Source organism: Chroicocephalus ridibundus, chromosome 3 (assembly GCF_963924245.1).
Source record: "Chroicocephalus ridibundus chromosome 3, bChrRid1.1, whole genome shotgun sequence".
Taxonomy (NCBI): domain Eukaryota; kingdom Metazoa; phylum Chordata; class Aves; order Charadriiformes; family Laridae; genus Chroicocephalus; species Chroicocephalus ridibundus.
Genome location: NC_086286.1, coordinates 20642170 through 20655380, shown reverse-complemented (window position 1 = coordinate 20655380; position 13211 = coordinate 20642170). Strand labels below are relative to the sequence as shown.

General features: G+C 44.3%; 1 protein-coding gene across 1 annotated transcript in view; it reads right to left on the bottom strand.

Annotated features, from left to right (window-relative positions):
- The window catches only part of COMMD1 (copper metabolism domain containing 1), an 83780-nt gene extending 70650 nt beyond the window's left edge, over positions 1-13130 (bottom strand). Inside the window, exon 1 of the mRNA XM_063328333.1 lies at positions 11548-13130. Within this exon, the coding sequence (XP_063184403.1) occupies positions 11548-11748 (201 nt within the window). The 5' untranslated portion in view covers positions 11749-13130. The remainder of the gene's footprint in view (positions 1-11547) is intronic.
- Between the last annotated feature and the right edge of the window lie 81 nt (positions 13131-13211).

The following is a 13211-nucleotide window of genomic DNA, read 5'->3' as shown; positions in this document are numbered from 1 at the left end:
TAATGATAAATACAAAATGCAAAAAAGGGGTATTTTAGGCTCTCCCTTTAAAGAAAGTCACTCACTTCATAGAATCACAGAATGGTTTGGATTGGAAAAGATCATCTAGTTCCACCCCCCTGCATGGGCAGGGACACCTCCCACCAGACCAGGTCGCTCAAAGCCCCATCCAGCCTGGCCTTGAACACCTCCAGGGATGGGGCAGCCACAGCTTCTCTGGGCAACCTGGGCCAGTGTCTCACCACCCTCACAGTAAACAACTTCTTTCTCATATCTAATCTAAATCTCCCCTCTTTCAGTTTAAAACTGTTCTGCCTCGTCCTATTGCTCCACTCCTGATCAAGAGTCCCTCCCCATCTTTTCTGTAGGCTACCTTTAGGTACTGGAAGGCCGCTATAGGGTCTCCCTGGTGTCTTCTCTTCTCCAGGCTGAATAACCCCAACTCTCTCAGCCTGTCCTCACAGCAGAGGTGCTCCAGCCCCCTGAGCATCTTCATGGCCTCCTCTGGACCCACTCCAACACGTCCCTGCCATTTATCTTGTTCTAAAGCCAATGATCCTCTAGGGGTGTGCTTGGAGCCCTCTCAGTAAGTCGCAGCCAACCCTTCCTGCTCAGGGCGGCTCACAGGGAACCAGGGCGGCCATTCACACTGCAGCTCAAGTTGCTGGATGTTCTTACCTGAAAACTTCTGCCCCGTTGGCCTCAATGATTAAAACACAGAATCATAGAATCGTTATGGTTGGAAAAGACCTTTAAGATCATCAAGTCCACTGTTAACCTATCACTGACAAGGTACCACTAAACCAAGCCCCTAAGTGCCACATCTACACGCCTTTTAAATACCTCCGGGGATGGTCACTCAACCACTGGGCAGCCTGTTCCAATGCTTGACAACCCTTTCAGTGAAGAAATTTCTCCTAATATCCAAAAAGAGACAAAGAACATCAATGAACAAAAGACTTCATGTAACAATTGTAGTGCCCGGTATTTTGTGCCTCTAATGCTTTTTCTTTTCTTTTTTCAATTAAATAAACTATTGCAAAAATCAACATCATCCAAACACGTTGAAGAGTTCAAGGCTCCATCATACTTGGTGACCAGACTGTAAGAAATCCAGAGAGTACAAGCTGCAAAATGGAATAATTCTAGCTACAGAGCATTTCCACCACTCTAAGCTTTTGGTATTGTCAGCTTTTTCTTTTTTTTTTTTTTCTTTTTGTTACAAGTTGTTGGCTATACTGCATCCAGTTGCTACAAACTAGTACAGTAGAAAAACTAACATATGTCATACCAAGACTAGCTGCTAAGCATACTGGGAATGGAAAATTTCAGATGTTCAGCTTGTGAAAAGGTTGAGTTTTGTCATCCAAATTTCCTTTTCATAAGTCAGCTGTGAACTTCAGTGGCTCAAGTGAATGCCTCAGCTCTGCATCTTTGATAGGGCACTGGTTATGCAATGCATTAACAGCTCTTTCTGTTGCTCCATTCTCCTGAACTTTCTATGAAATAAGGATCTATATGTTAGGAGAGGAGATTATGCTCATCCCATCATAAAGGATCCATTGACTAATCTTTTTTCCTAGTAAGATTAATCTTTACTTGCAATGAAAAAAATATATGTATATTTGAAGATAGGAAGAAGTCTATTATCCGCTCAGCTGTGTGGCACCCTCATGTGAGACCGGCAAGGTTAGAATAAGAATTGTTACTCCATTGCCAACACCAGCACTCTCCGGGAGCAAGCAAGCAGTAATCTTCCTTCCCACCAGTTATAACAGACACAATTTTAAAAGTATCATATAATGAAGAATATAATTTCAGTGTACAGCCTTTCCATTCCTTTTAGTCCTTCTTTATGCAGCAAACTGAAAAAAAGAAAACTCAAGTTCTCCCCTTTTCATAGGCCACATTTAGAGGAAAGACAACTCTTCCTTCAGCTGTGAGACACTGGAACAGGTTGCCCAGAGAAGCTGTGGCTGCCCCATCCCCGGAGGTGTTCAAGGCCAGGCTTGAACTGTGGGGTTGGAACAAGGGGGTTGAACTGTGGGGTTGGAACACAGGGGGGTTGGAACTAGGTGATCTTTAAGGTCCCTTCCAACGCAAACCATTCTGTGATTCTATGAACTCATACTAGTCCAGAAAATCACTGGTGCTGAGATGATGGCAGTGAACTTTCATTAACCTCTTCAGCATTTCCCCCACACCTTGGGGAACTGGGAATGGAGCATTAGTGTTACTGAAATATAGGCATGAAACTACATGTGGAGCCTAAGGGAGTCTTTCTCCCTTTTCAAATATACTCCATACAGCAAGTGTTTGATGAATACTAATTAAGTATAGTAGAAGCATTTAATTTGTAGTAATGAACTTCAAAGGCAAGATCCAACTCCCCAGTCTTCAAGCACAGTAGACTCTTGTTAAGGTCAAGAGAAACACTGCAGGGATCAGACGTCCATATGATGAATATCTGCATAATCAATACACTTCCCTTTCTGTGCATGCATGTGTGCATATATATACACGTGTATATACACAACATATGCTAATCACACACACATAGATCTATGTAACTTATGCTAATCATATCTGTGTGTGGGTTTTTTTGAGAAAAAAAAAAAGAGTCTTACTCAACATATTCATCAATGACCTGGATGAGGGACAGAGTGTACCTTCCTCAAGTTTGCCGATGACACAAAACGGGGAGGAGTGGCTGACACACCTGCAGGCTGAACCACCATTCAGCAAGACCTGGGCAGGCTGGAGAGTTGGGCGGAGAGGTACCTAATGAAGTTCAAGAAGGGCAAGTGTAGGGTCCTGCACCTCGGGAGGAATAATCCCACGCACCGGTATAGGTGAGGGGTTGACCAGCTGGAGAGCAGCTCTGCAGAGAGGGATCTGGGAGTCCTGGTGGACAAGTTGGCCAGGAGCCAGCAATGTGCCCTTGTGGCCAAGAAGGCCAATGGTCTCCTGCAGTCCATTAAGAGCATGGCCAGCAGGTCAAGGGAGGTTGTCCTCCCCCTCTACTCTGCCCTGGTGAGGCCACATCTGGAGTACTGTGTCCAGTTTTGGGCTCCCCAGTTCAGGAAAGACAAGGAACTACTGGAGAGAGTCCAGCAGAGGGCTACAAAGATGATGAGGGGACTGGAGCATCTCTCTGATGAGGAAAGGCTGAGAGACCTGGGTCTGTTCAGCCTGGAGAAGAGAAGGCTGAGAGGGGATCTCACCAATGCTCATCACTATCTAAAGGGCAGGTGGCAAGAGGCTGGGGCCAGACTCTTTTCAGTGGTACCCAGCGACAGGACAAGGGGCAACGGGCACAAACTGGAACACCGGAAATTCCATTTCCATGAGGAAAAACTTCTTTACTTTGAGGGTGCCAGAGCACTGGAACAGACTGCCCAGAGAGGTTGTGGAGTCTCCTCTGGAGATATTCAAAACTTGCCTGGATGCATTTCTGTTCATCCTGCTCTAGGTGACCCTACTTTGGCAGGAGGGTTGCACTAGATGATCTCCAGAGGTCCCTTCCAACCCTTACCATTCTGTGAAATAAAGAATCCAAAACTTGATGGTGTTATTAATGATGAAAATACTACTTCCTAGAAGAAGTTATAAAAATACAACAAACTGAACCATAAGCATGGATAGGAAAAAGGAAAGCAGCAGCATATGAAGCATCGGGACCACCATGGAATCCAACTTTCTCAGCAGCACACTGTTCTGGAAGTCCATTAAGAGACAATTAGCAGATTTTCGTTAGATCATTTTAAAACTAAGACGTAATGCAGAGTCATTATAAACAAGAAGAGCTGGTACTGACCTGCCTGCTCTAGACAGGACAGATAGGGCAGCCCCCACCTCCGCAACTGGGACAAAGCAACTAGATCTTTACTTGCAGAGATATAATCAACGCTGTAATTGAGGAAAAACGCAGAGAGAGAGAGAGAGAGTTGCTTCTCCTTTGGGCAATACAGAGTTTACCACACCTATGATACATCGATGACGTAGGTCTGCTGACTTCTTTTGATTTAATGCTTTTCCATAGTAAGAACATAAAACAATAATATGACACAAGAGGTCAAGTAAACCATTAAATGTAAGGTAAGCCATTTTCACTGAAGTGGCACCATTACGGCGTATTGGAACTTTACAATCTCAAATGAAAGGAGACTTGGATCGGCCTCTGTCTCATGCTTGCGTTACAGAAAATACTCCTAATTAAATGAACGACGTTATAATGGTGGGAGTCCTCCCATTCCTGCCTGCCTACAGGATTTGCACTTGCAGCTGCACAGCAGTAGGAAGACTGTGAGGTTTGTGATGTGGAGGTGCAGATTCCTTGCTCACACCCCATGGTTTAAACAACAGACCAATGCCATCACCTCCACATCCTGCAGCTACCAGCAATAACACCGCCTTCTACACATCTTATCAGTAATGACAATAGCAATGAAAACAGCATGGCAAATATGAAAGGCTTTAGCAACACAAACACCAAGTTTTGCAACTGGAGAAATCACAAAAACAGGAGTATTAAAAAGTCCAGAACAATGCAGGTACATTGTTCTTTCTAGCTGACACATACAAGCAATAAATTGCTGCTGCAGGGAGTGAAACACTGATCTTACCGCTCCTGTCAACGTTCTTCAACCACATCACATCCTGCAGCCAACCTTCCTCTCCAATTCATTCTTTTGAAGAATTTTCCTCCTCTGCTTTATGTTGTTCCTACAATTGTCAGCTGCAGTAGTCCTTATTTGAACTGATGACACATACGCATACCTGAAATCTAAAATAATTCATATTGCAAACCCTATTAAGAATGCTTTGGGGCAGTATCCATGAACATTTACATCACTGCAATACAGCAGGTGCTAGTTCAAGTAAACATTCAATTTTCTATCCTCCTAAGATGATGCTGAAATAGGGAAAAAAAGAAAAGAAAAACAAAGAAGCAAGAACTGTAGACTTTATGTACAGAGAAGAGAAAATGCAACACCAGACACTACAGAGGTGGCAATCAAGCTGTGTTCAGATTAGTGAGCTATATAACAGTGGTGTTTCGCTAAATTAAAAAAAAAAAAAAAAAGGAAGACTAGGATTGTTATTTAGTTGTTCCAAGCAAACATGAATGGAGATAAGAATCATTTTCTCATGTATGTCCAATTATAATACTGTAGACATTCCCTCCCTCACGAAATTCTGTGTAAAGTTATTGTTAGTATATTTTTGCCTAGGCCAATAACAAATACAATTCTTCACAATAGGCACAGTCATTCACTGGAGTGAAAGGCATAACACTGGGTAGGATGCATTTTCAGGTAGAAAGCTGTTCTGCCTCTCAGCCCTGCAGAAGCTCGGACAACTGCAAAGCACTCCAGAGTTCATGACTCAGAGTTCACGTACTTGAGGAATCACAAGGTATCTGGGGAGCAGGAAGAATGATAACTCTATTTCCTTATTAGAAAATGCAAGAAGTCACTTGTTTCCCACCAGCGGCTGTCAGCAGAAATCCTGCTGAAGAAGATGCAAAGGCCTTTATCCTCCACAACCAAGCGAACCCTATGACTGGTTTTCTGCTCTGACTTTTAACCTAAGGGCAGGCCCCTTTTCTGAAGATCTGATAGTCTCTTCCTTCTCAAGCAGGGGCAGTGATGCTTTGGAACCTTCTCTCTAAGTAATAGCAGCAACTTCATAGGGAAAGGACTGCAGTCCCTAGCGGGACAGTGACAGTCCTTAGGGACAACATGTGCTAATGGCACCGATCAGCCTCCAAAGCACCCATCGTTTTCTGGTGCCACTCCAAAGCATTTTACACACCAAGCGATTTTATCTGCTAGTAGCACTGAGTCTTCCCCTCAATAAGCCTCAGATTTTGATCAAAAGCTTTCTTATTCAACAGATTTTCCCCGAAGGCACAAAGTAGTCACTAGAAACAGCTGGGCATTTCACAACATAGAAATAGCTTCTAGATGGGACTTACTTGCATGCCAGTGGCACAGGAGAGCCAAATAACGATGGTACCATCAGCCTCTTGGCTGAAAACAGTGAAACGAAACATCACAGTGATCAGAAAAATCTGGTAGAAATATCAGCATGATTCCTAATGAAAACCACCAATAGAAGAGGGCTAGCGGATGTTATAAAGCATATACGCAGAGTTTGGGTGCATCTCGTATGTTGGATATCAAGCTCTCGGTTCTCACATATTACTTACGTAGAGTCTGATTAATATTTTACCAATGACATAGCAGTGTATTTATTACAGATGGTGACACTCTCAGTATTTGTGAAAATAAACTCTTATAAATCAAATATAATAAAATATTTAGACTGACATTTTTATTGTCATTTAGCCAACGTACAGTTTGTTCTGCAGCAGAAGAGAGAACCAGGAGGCTTCCAACACAGCAGCAAATAACCACATTTAATAAATCCAATAGCCTACTGCCACCAAAAGGAAAACAGTGGAATTACTCCAGATGTAAAGTAGCTTTTTATTACCGGTTGAACTAAGGCAGTAAATTAAACTTATGTAAGGAGGAGACAAATTTAGTATTTTAATCAGGATGAAAAAGTCTTTGAAAACCAAAAAAAGCTGGGGGTGAGAATGTGCAAACGCTGATCTCCCCTCTCCCCCAGTTTCTCAATGTTTTGAAACCTTGTGAGTCAGAAGGCTGGGAAGCATGAAGGCAGACGGTAAAAACCAATTGCCAGAAGAACACTGAAAGAGTACCGTTCTCCAAAGCCTTCCTAGGGCTTTGATCTACCTTCCAGGATAGTCCACATAAGAAAATAAATGAGATTTTTTAAAAAGTAAATGTATTAAGGTAATGTGATTTCTCTAGAAGTAAATTCGGCATTTTAGACAGAGGTCAGATGATTTCGTGCACATTCAGCAGACCTATGGGCAGGAAAGGAAACAGCTGTAAGAAGTAGATCACATCATCTTTTATAAATACAAAACCAGGACTACTCTATATGCTAACCAGGGGAAAAGAAACATCTAAATACTTATTGCTGCAGTAAATATTATACACTTTTGTGGCCCTTATTCATCTTCATACTTTTCAGAGGTGCCACGCTTTGCACAGGTGGAATGCAGGAGGCTACAGGAAAGTTCTTCACCTTATTTATACTCAGCTCTAATACAGGCAAGTGTTGATTTATGGTACTCATCCATGAGTGCTACTTTGAAGACATGAAGTACCGCAGCAATTAAATCACAAGGGCAATGAATCGCTCTGCTTCTAACCATCAAGAAGATGGGCATCAGAGAAAAAAATCCTCAAGAGGAAGGAATGAGGCACTACTCATCCCATCTGATTTAGGTGCTTACATTCCCTATAAAGTCAACAGAAGACAGTGTAAGACATCTAATCTTTTCCACATTGACCATACCAAGGACCTGGGCTTCTGAATGAGGTATTTGAAAATAAACAGTGTGGCCTCCTCCCAAAAGAATGTATTTGGTGTGGTTAGGTACCATCATCAATGGAGACATAAAAGTTACATGTCTTCAGATGCAGATCACTGCACACACGGGAAATGGCTGCATAAACAAGTCCTCTGACTTTCTGTTGCTATTCTGCTGTTTGCTCCCCTTCCTCCACCACCCAGAGGAGGAAGGAAAAAACAAAACCACAAAAAGATAACAGAAACATTGCTCTTAACACTTTAATCATGCAGATGTTTCACAATGAATTAAATATCAAGACTGGAATAAATTTGCTCGGAAATTCATGTGACAATTGACAAGGCAGGGACAACACAGATCTTCAAGTGGAGCTTGCTCACCTCCAAGATGTGTGTCCAAAGGCTAAGATGTTAACTAAGATGTTATAAGGACAGAGGAACACTTTTGAAGTTTGTTGTTGTCAGCAAATAAAATATAGCACAAAAATGCCCCACATTTAAATCCACAGAGATACTTAAAGTATTCCAGGCAACTCTGAAGTATGCACGTATGTGTTTTGCAGTTCTTAGGTGCTTAAATGTTTAGTTAAGGAACTTGTAGGGCCAAGACGACTTTCCCCTCACCCTACCCCTGCCACATCGTTCAAACAGAAGGAAAGAGCTCACACCATGTCTCTGTGTGATGGCTTCAGACAATGGATTTTTCCACTAGGTAGATGGAGGGAAAGGAAAGTAAGTTTAAGCCTCCCTGCTTCCAAAGTACAACTCTAAAAACAATCTTTCCTCCCTACACTGGGAGGTGTGAAAAAGGGAGGGCCCTCAAAATGACCAGAAAGCCAAGGGATTTTTTAGGATGCTCTACAACAGAGAGCCTGAAAGAATCCACAGGACTTAAGTGTTACTTCCTTTAGGTCACCCACTAGAAATAAGCACCCCAAAATCAACATGAAGTTGTTATCTGTACAAAGTAGCTTGTTAGCTCAAAACTCCAACTTTAAAGTGTGTTGAACTGCATAAACTTTGGTTATTTCCCAGGAATTTTGTCTGTAAGGACATGAGTAGAGTGGTTGGCCATGGAGACCACAAGACAAACCTGACAATAGTGAGATGCTAATTTACACTGGAAGGCATGACCTCGAACACCACAGTTGTTACCAGTTTTGTTCCTGAAAGCAGCACACGGGGAATGTGATATCCTCTCTCCCTCCATCCTCCTAAACTATATGCCTATGTTACAACAATGGGTAAATATCCAATAATTTTAATCATCTGTGTTTTCTGGGGCCTGAATTAACATTATGTCCAGAATATGACATCTCAACAGTGCTTGAATAAGAGCTGTATTTGAGAGGCAAAGGAAAAAAAACCCACAGACAAAACCAGAGTCTTAAGTCCTGCAAGAATCAATCCTTATGATTGAGCTTTCATTCCAGGCTTTTCAGGGCATCATATGAACCTGATCATTAAAGAAACAACGGACCGTCAATAAAAGCAGAAAATGAGTGCCAGCATCCTCATCAAATCCCAAATCTGCCACCTACATTTGCCTACCTAAGTTTCTCTGTTTATTTCCTCTGGATGTGGCACTGTGTTTTCTTCTGGCCTGAAACACATCACATCATTGGCTGAGCATCTGTCACATTTCAGTGATGGCTAAGGAGCTACCCATTTCTGCAAACAAAAACAAAGCCTACAGAGAGTTTGGAGATTATTCTTATGAAGTTATCAGTTACCTAAAGTTACTATACTGCAGTGCTGCACTGAAAGAACTAGAGAAATAGTCCTTGTATTCCATGCGTTACCTGCCACATGTCTCAGAGGTAAGTCAAAAGCACCTCAGAAAAAAGCACCAAGAAAAACAGGTGAGGGGAAAAAAAAAAAAGAGAAGAGGATATAACCATCAGGTCTGAAAAATTACTATCAGAACAGGGGAGAATGGGTACCACAGTAAAATTTGGCTTAGGTGTATTTAGAGAGGAAGCTAATTTAAAGAATGAAAATGAAAAGCAAATCAAGAATTGAACGGGAATCTACAGCAAAGTGTCGAAATATCAGACAGAGCACATGGAGGGCAGGGAACGCAGGGAGTATTAGTTTCTTTTTCTAAAAGAGTAGGACACAGCAGAAAGCCATCTCTTTTTTCAGTGATACTGTCAGGTAGAACTCAGAACCTCATGCCTTTTAGCCGTGGATTCAGACACTGATCCTCATGTTAGTTCCTGCGCTCTGGTACCACAGGTCACCATCACCTCACAAGACAGAGCAGGGAACTGTCAGCGTGCCCAATTCTGAGAAACTCTAGTTCACTGCTCAGTACATCAACAGCCATAGATTTCAGCCTACTTTCATATGCCAGCAAAATAGCTTGCTACTGAAGACAGCACATCTTTCTTCCTGCTCCCCTTTGCTCCTGGCTACGTACTACCAAATGTCTCCTTTCACCATCTCTGATGCTCGTCAGATCTTTGTCATGAGACAATTTAAACTCAGGAACTTCGCAGTAATTTTTTTTTTCCTCCCTTTGAGTAGTAACTCAATAATCCAACAGAAAACTGTCAGCTCACAGTGTGGTCCAAAAAGCATTGTAGTCCTCAGAAGGTAAGAAGCAGCGGCAGCAGATGGGGTGAAAGGGGCAAGACCCATCAATCTGGCAACACCATACTTCCTAACAGGCACACTGCGTCTTGCAGAAACAGGGCAGACCCAACTGCTCTGCCCACAGAGGCGGCTGTCCTCAGGCACAGAATCACAGAATGGAAGGGACCTTGAAGATCACCTAGTTCCAACCCCCCTGCCATGGGCAGGGACACCTCCCACCAGACCAGGTTGCTCAAAGCCCCATCCAGCCTGGCCTTGAACGCCTCCAGGGATGGGGCAGCCACAGCTTCTCTGGGCAACCTGGGCCAGTGTCTCACCACCCCCACAGTAAAGAATTTCTTTCTCATATCTAATCTAAATCTCCCCTCTTTCAGTTTAAAACTGTTACCCCTCATCCTACCGCTCCACTCCCTGATCCAGAGTCCCTCCCCAGCTCTCCTGTAGCCCCTTTAGGGACTGGAAGGGGCTCTAAGGTCTCCCCGGAGCCTTCTCTTCTCCAGGCTGAATAACCCCAACTCTCTCAGCCTGTCCTCACAGCAGAGGTGCTCCAGCCCTCTGAGCATCTTCGTGGCCTCCTCTGGACTTGCTCCAACAGGTCCATGTCCTTCTGATGTTGGGGGCTCCAGAGCTGGACATAGTCCAGCAGGAGCAACAATAAAGAAATACCAAATGGAAGCGGCAGGTTTCCCAGGCGCAGCTCCTTAACCTGATGCACTGAGGGACACTGCTGCTGACAGCACTGTGGACATGGCATCACTACGAGAGACTAAGCCAAATCTAGTGACACCACACTGAGTGATCCAGATCATTTAAAGCAGTGTTTAACTGCTCATCTGCTGCACTAACACATGTGTTCGCACTAACATACTGACTCCCGATACAGAAGCAGCAATACAGAGAAAAAAAAAAAAAAGAGGGCATTTTGCAGTATTTTTTTTTGACCTTGTAACAAATAACACAGATGCATGACCTTGTAACAGAAAAGAACACAAGCAAAGCCAATTCCTTTTAAAATTTCTGACTTTTTTTTTCATCATGCAGACTAACACAACAAGGTAAACCCAGGGATCCTTTAGAGAACAGCAATTTAAAAGATGTTGTTTTGAAAAACAGGTTGATGATCTTCGGCAATGCGAGCAGCAAGTAGTGAAAAGAAGGTGTAACGACAGGGGCAGCCCAGCAAGCAAACGTCGCGGCTTTACTCGTGTGTAAGGAAGGACACTTCAGCAAGGGAAAAAGGCGACATAAAAAGCTCGCTGCTAAACACAGGGGTCGGGCATGAAAAATTATCCAGCCAAAACGGGATATGGTAAATGCCTACTACATTCAATTAATTTTTTTTCCTCAGGAATGTACCCAAAACCCACGGCCCAAGTGCCCAGCCGCCGGGCGCCGCTTCGCCCCCAGCAGCGGCAAACCCAAGGTCCTCGCCTACCCCTCGCTGAGGGGCTCCCGCTCCCGGGGTCGGGGGAGACCCCGACCTCCGCCGGGGCCCTCCGGAGCCCCGTGTCCCCCGCCTCCCCGGGGACCGCTAACCTGCAGCAGGCCGCCCATCTTGGCTCGCAGGGCGCGGAATTCCTCCGGCGCCGCCTCGGGGTAGAGCTGCCCCCGCAGCAGCTCCTCCGTGATGCCGGCCTTGCCGTGGTAGGCGGCCTGGGCGATGCCGCTGAGGAGCCCGCTCAGCGGCTTGGAGCCATCGCCCGGAGGCGGCGGCGGCGGCGGCTCCGGGGCCGCCATGGCTGAGGGGAGGGGGGCGGAGCCACCGCCCGGCCCGGCCCCGCGCTACGGCGGCCGCGGGGGGACAGTCCCCGCCGCGCTCCCCGCACAGCCCAAAGCACCCAGCACTGGCTCTGCCACCCAGGCGGGTTTTATTGAGCACAAATACCGAGGCCCGTACATTTAGCTCATTATCCAGACAATTAACAAGCGTAACGACCTTCGCCCGCCCCTATTCTTCCCTCCTCCGATCATTTCATGCAAGGTTGCAAAGGCGTCCATGATTAAAAAAAGAAACAAAAATACACAAAACACGCCTCCCCACCCAAACCCATGCATGCCCTTAACCAGACCCAAACAGTATCACCCAATGGGGTACAACAACTTTCCCCTTTCCAAACTGTTTCTTCAAGAAAAAGGACTCCATTTTACCAAATAGTCAGGTATTTTAAAGAAACTTCTATAGGCTTTGCTCTGTCCCTTTGCTGTGAGATGCAGGGTAGACGTGAAGCACAGGGACAGTTAAGGAAAAGGTACCAACAAAAATCAAGTGTTTTCTCTGTGCACCATTCTATACAAGTTTAAATATAAAAAAATATTAAAATGCTTTGCCTATACAAGCATATGCAGTCACAAAAGAGACTGTGTGCTCCCAAGAATGACGTCTACAGCAAATTTTCTTCCACTAATGACACAGTGGCATCATTAACCACCTGATTTACATCATTTAAGCCCTTCATAGTTGCACTCTTTACGGTATATAAGAAATATCACATTGCTCGAAAATAGAAAATGTAAGTTTGTGATCGATACGATTGACGTGTTCTGTCCAGTTCTTTATTCTGCATCTTTCCGTAAGCCAAGAACAGGCAGAGAACTTGCCTGAGGGGGACCCCAGCGGACACCTCTTGAGGCCAGGAAGAATTAACAGTACAGACAGCTCCAGGTTTCTTCCACTCTCTCCATTCATTTGGACAGTATTTAAAATGTCCTTTTTCTCCCATGGTATCTAGATTAAATGGCATCTTTAGAAGTGTTAAAGAATCTGGAGGTACAGGATTTTCTTTCAATCACTAGAAATGAGTATGAGGCACAAGAAACGTAACTCCGCCTTGGGTACCGACTCCTTGCTGCACAGCTGAGTGTTCCACAACTCAAAACTCTTCTCTGACAAGTATAGTTCACCACTGCTCGCATTTACAAAGAAAAGGTAGCAGGGCAGTACCTCTTCATGGCTTATCCGTATCCCCACAGAATATTAAGTACAATTTCTGTCACACCGGTTCAAATTTCTGAAGATACAGTTCCTCGATGACATACCTTCTTCCGCTGCAAGCTGAAGTACGCCTTTAAGTCCTAATGAGCAATGCTGGTGTACTGACTTAGGTCAAGGTACAAGGACGAATTTGTTCTTATAATTGCTTTTTCTTCTCAGATCTCAGCCTACTTAGTGCCTGGCACGAAGACGACAAAAAGCTGGTGAA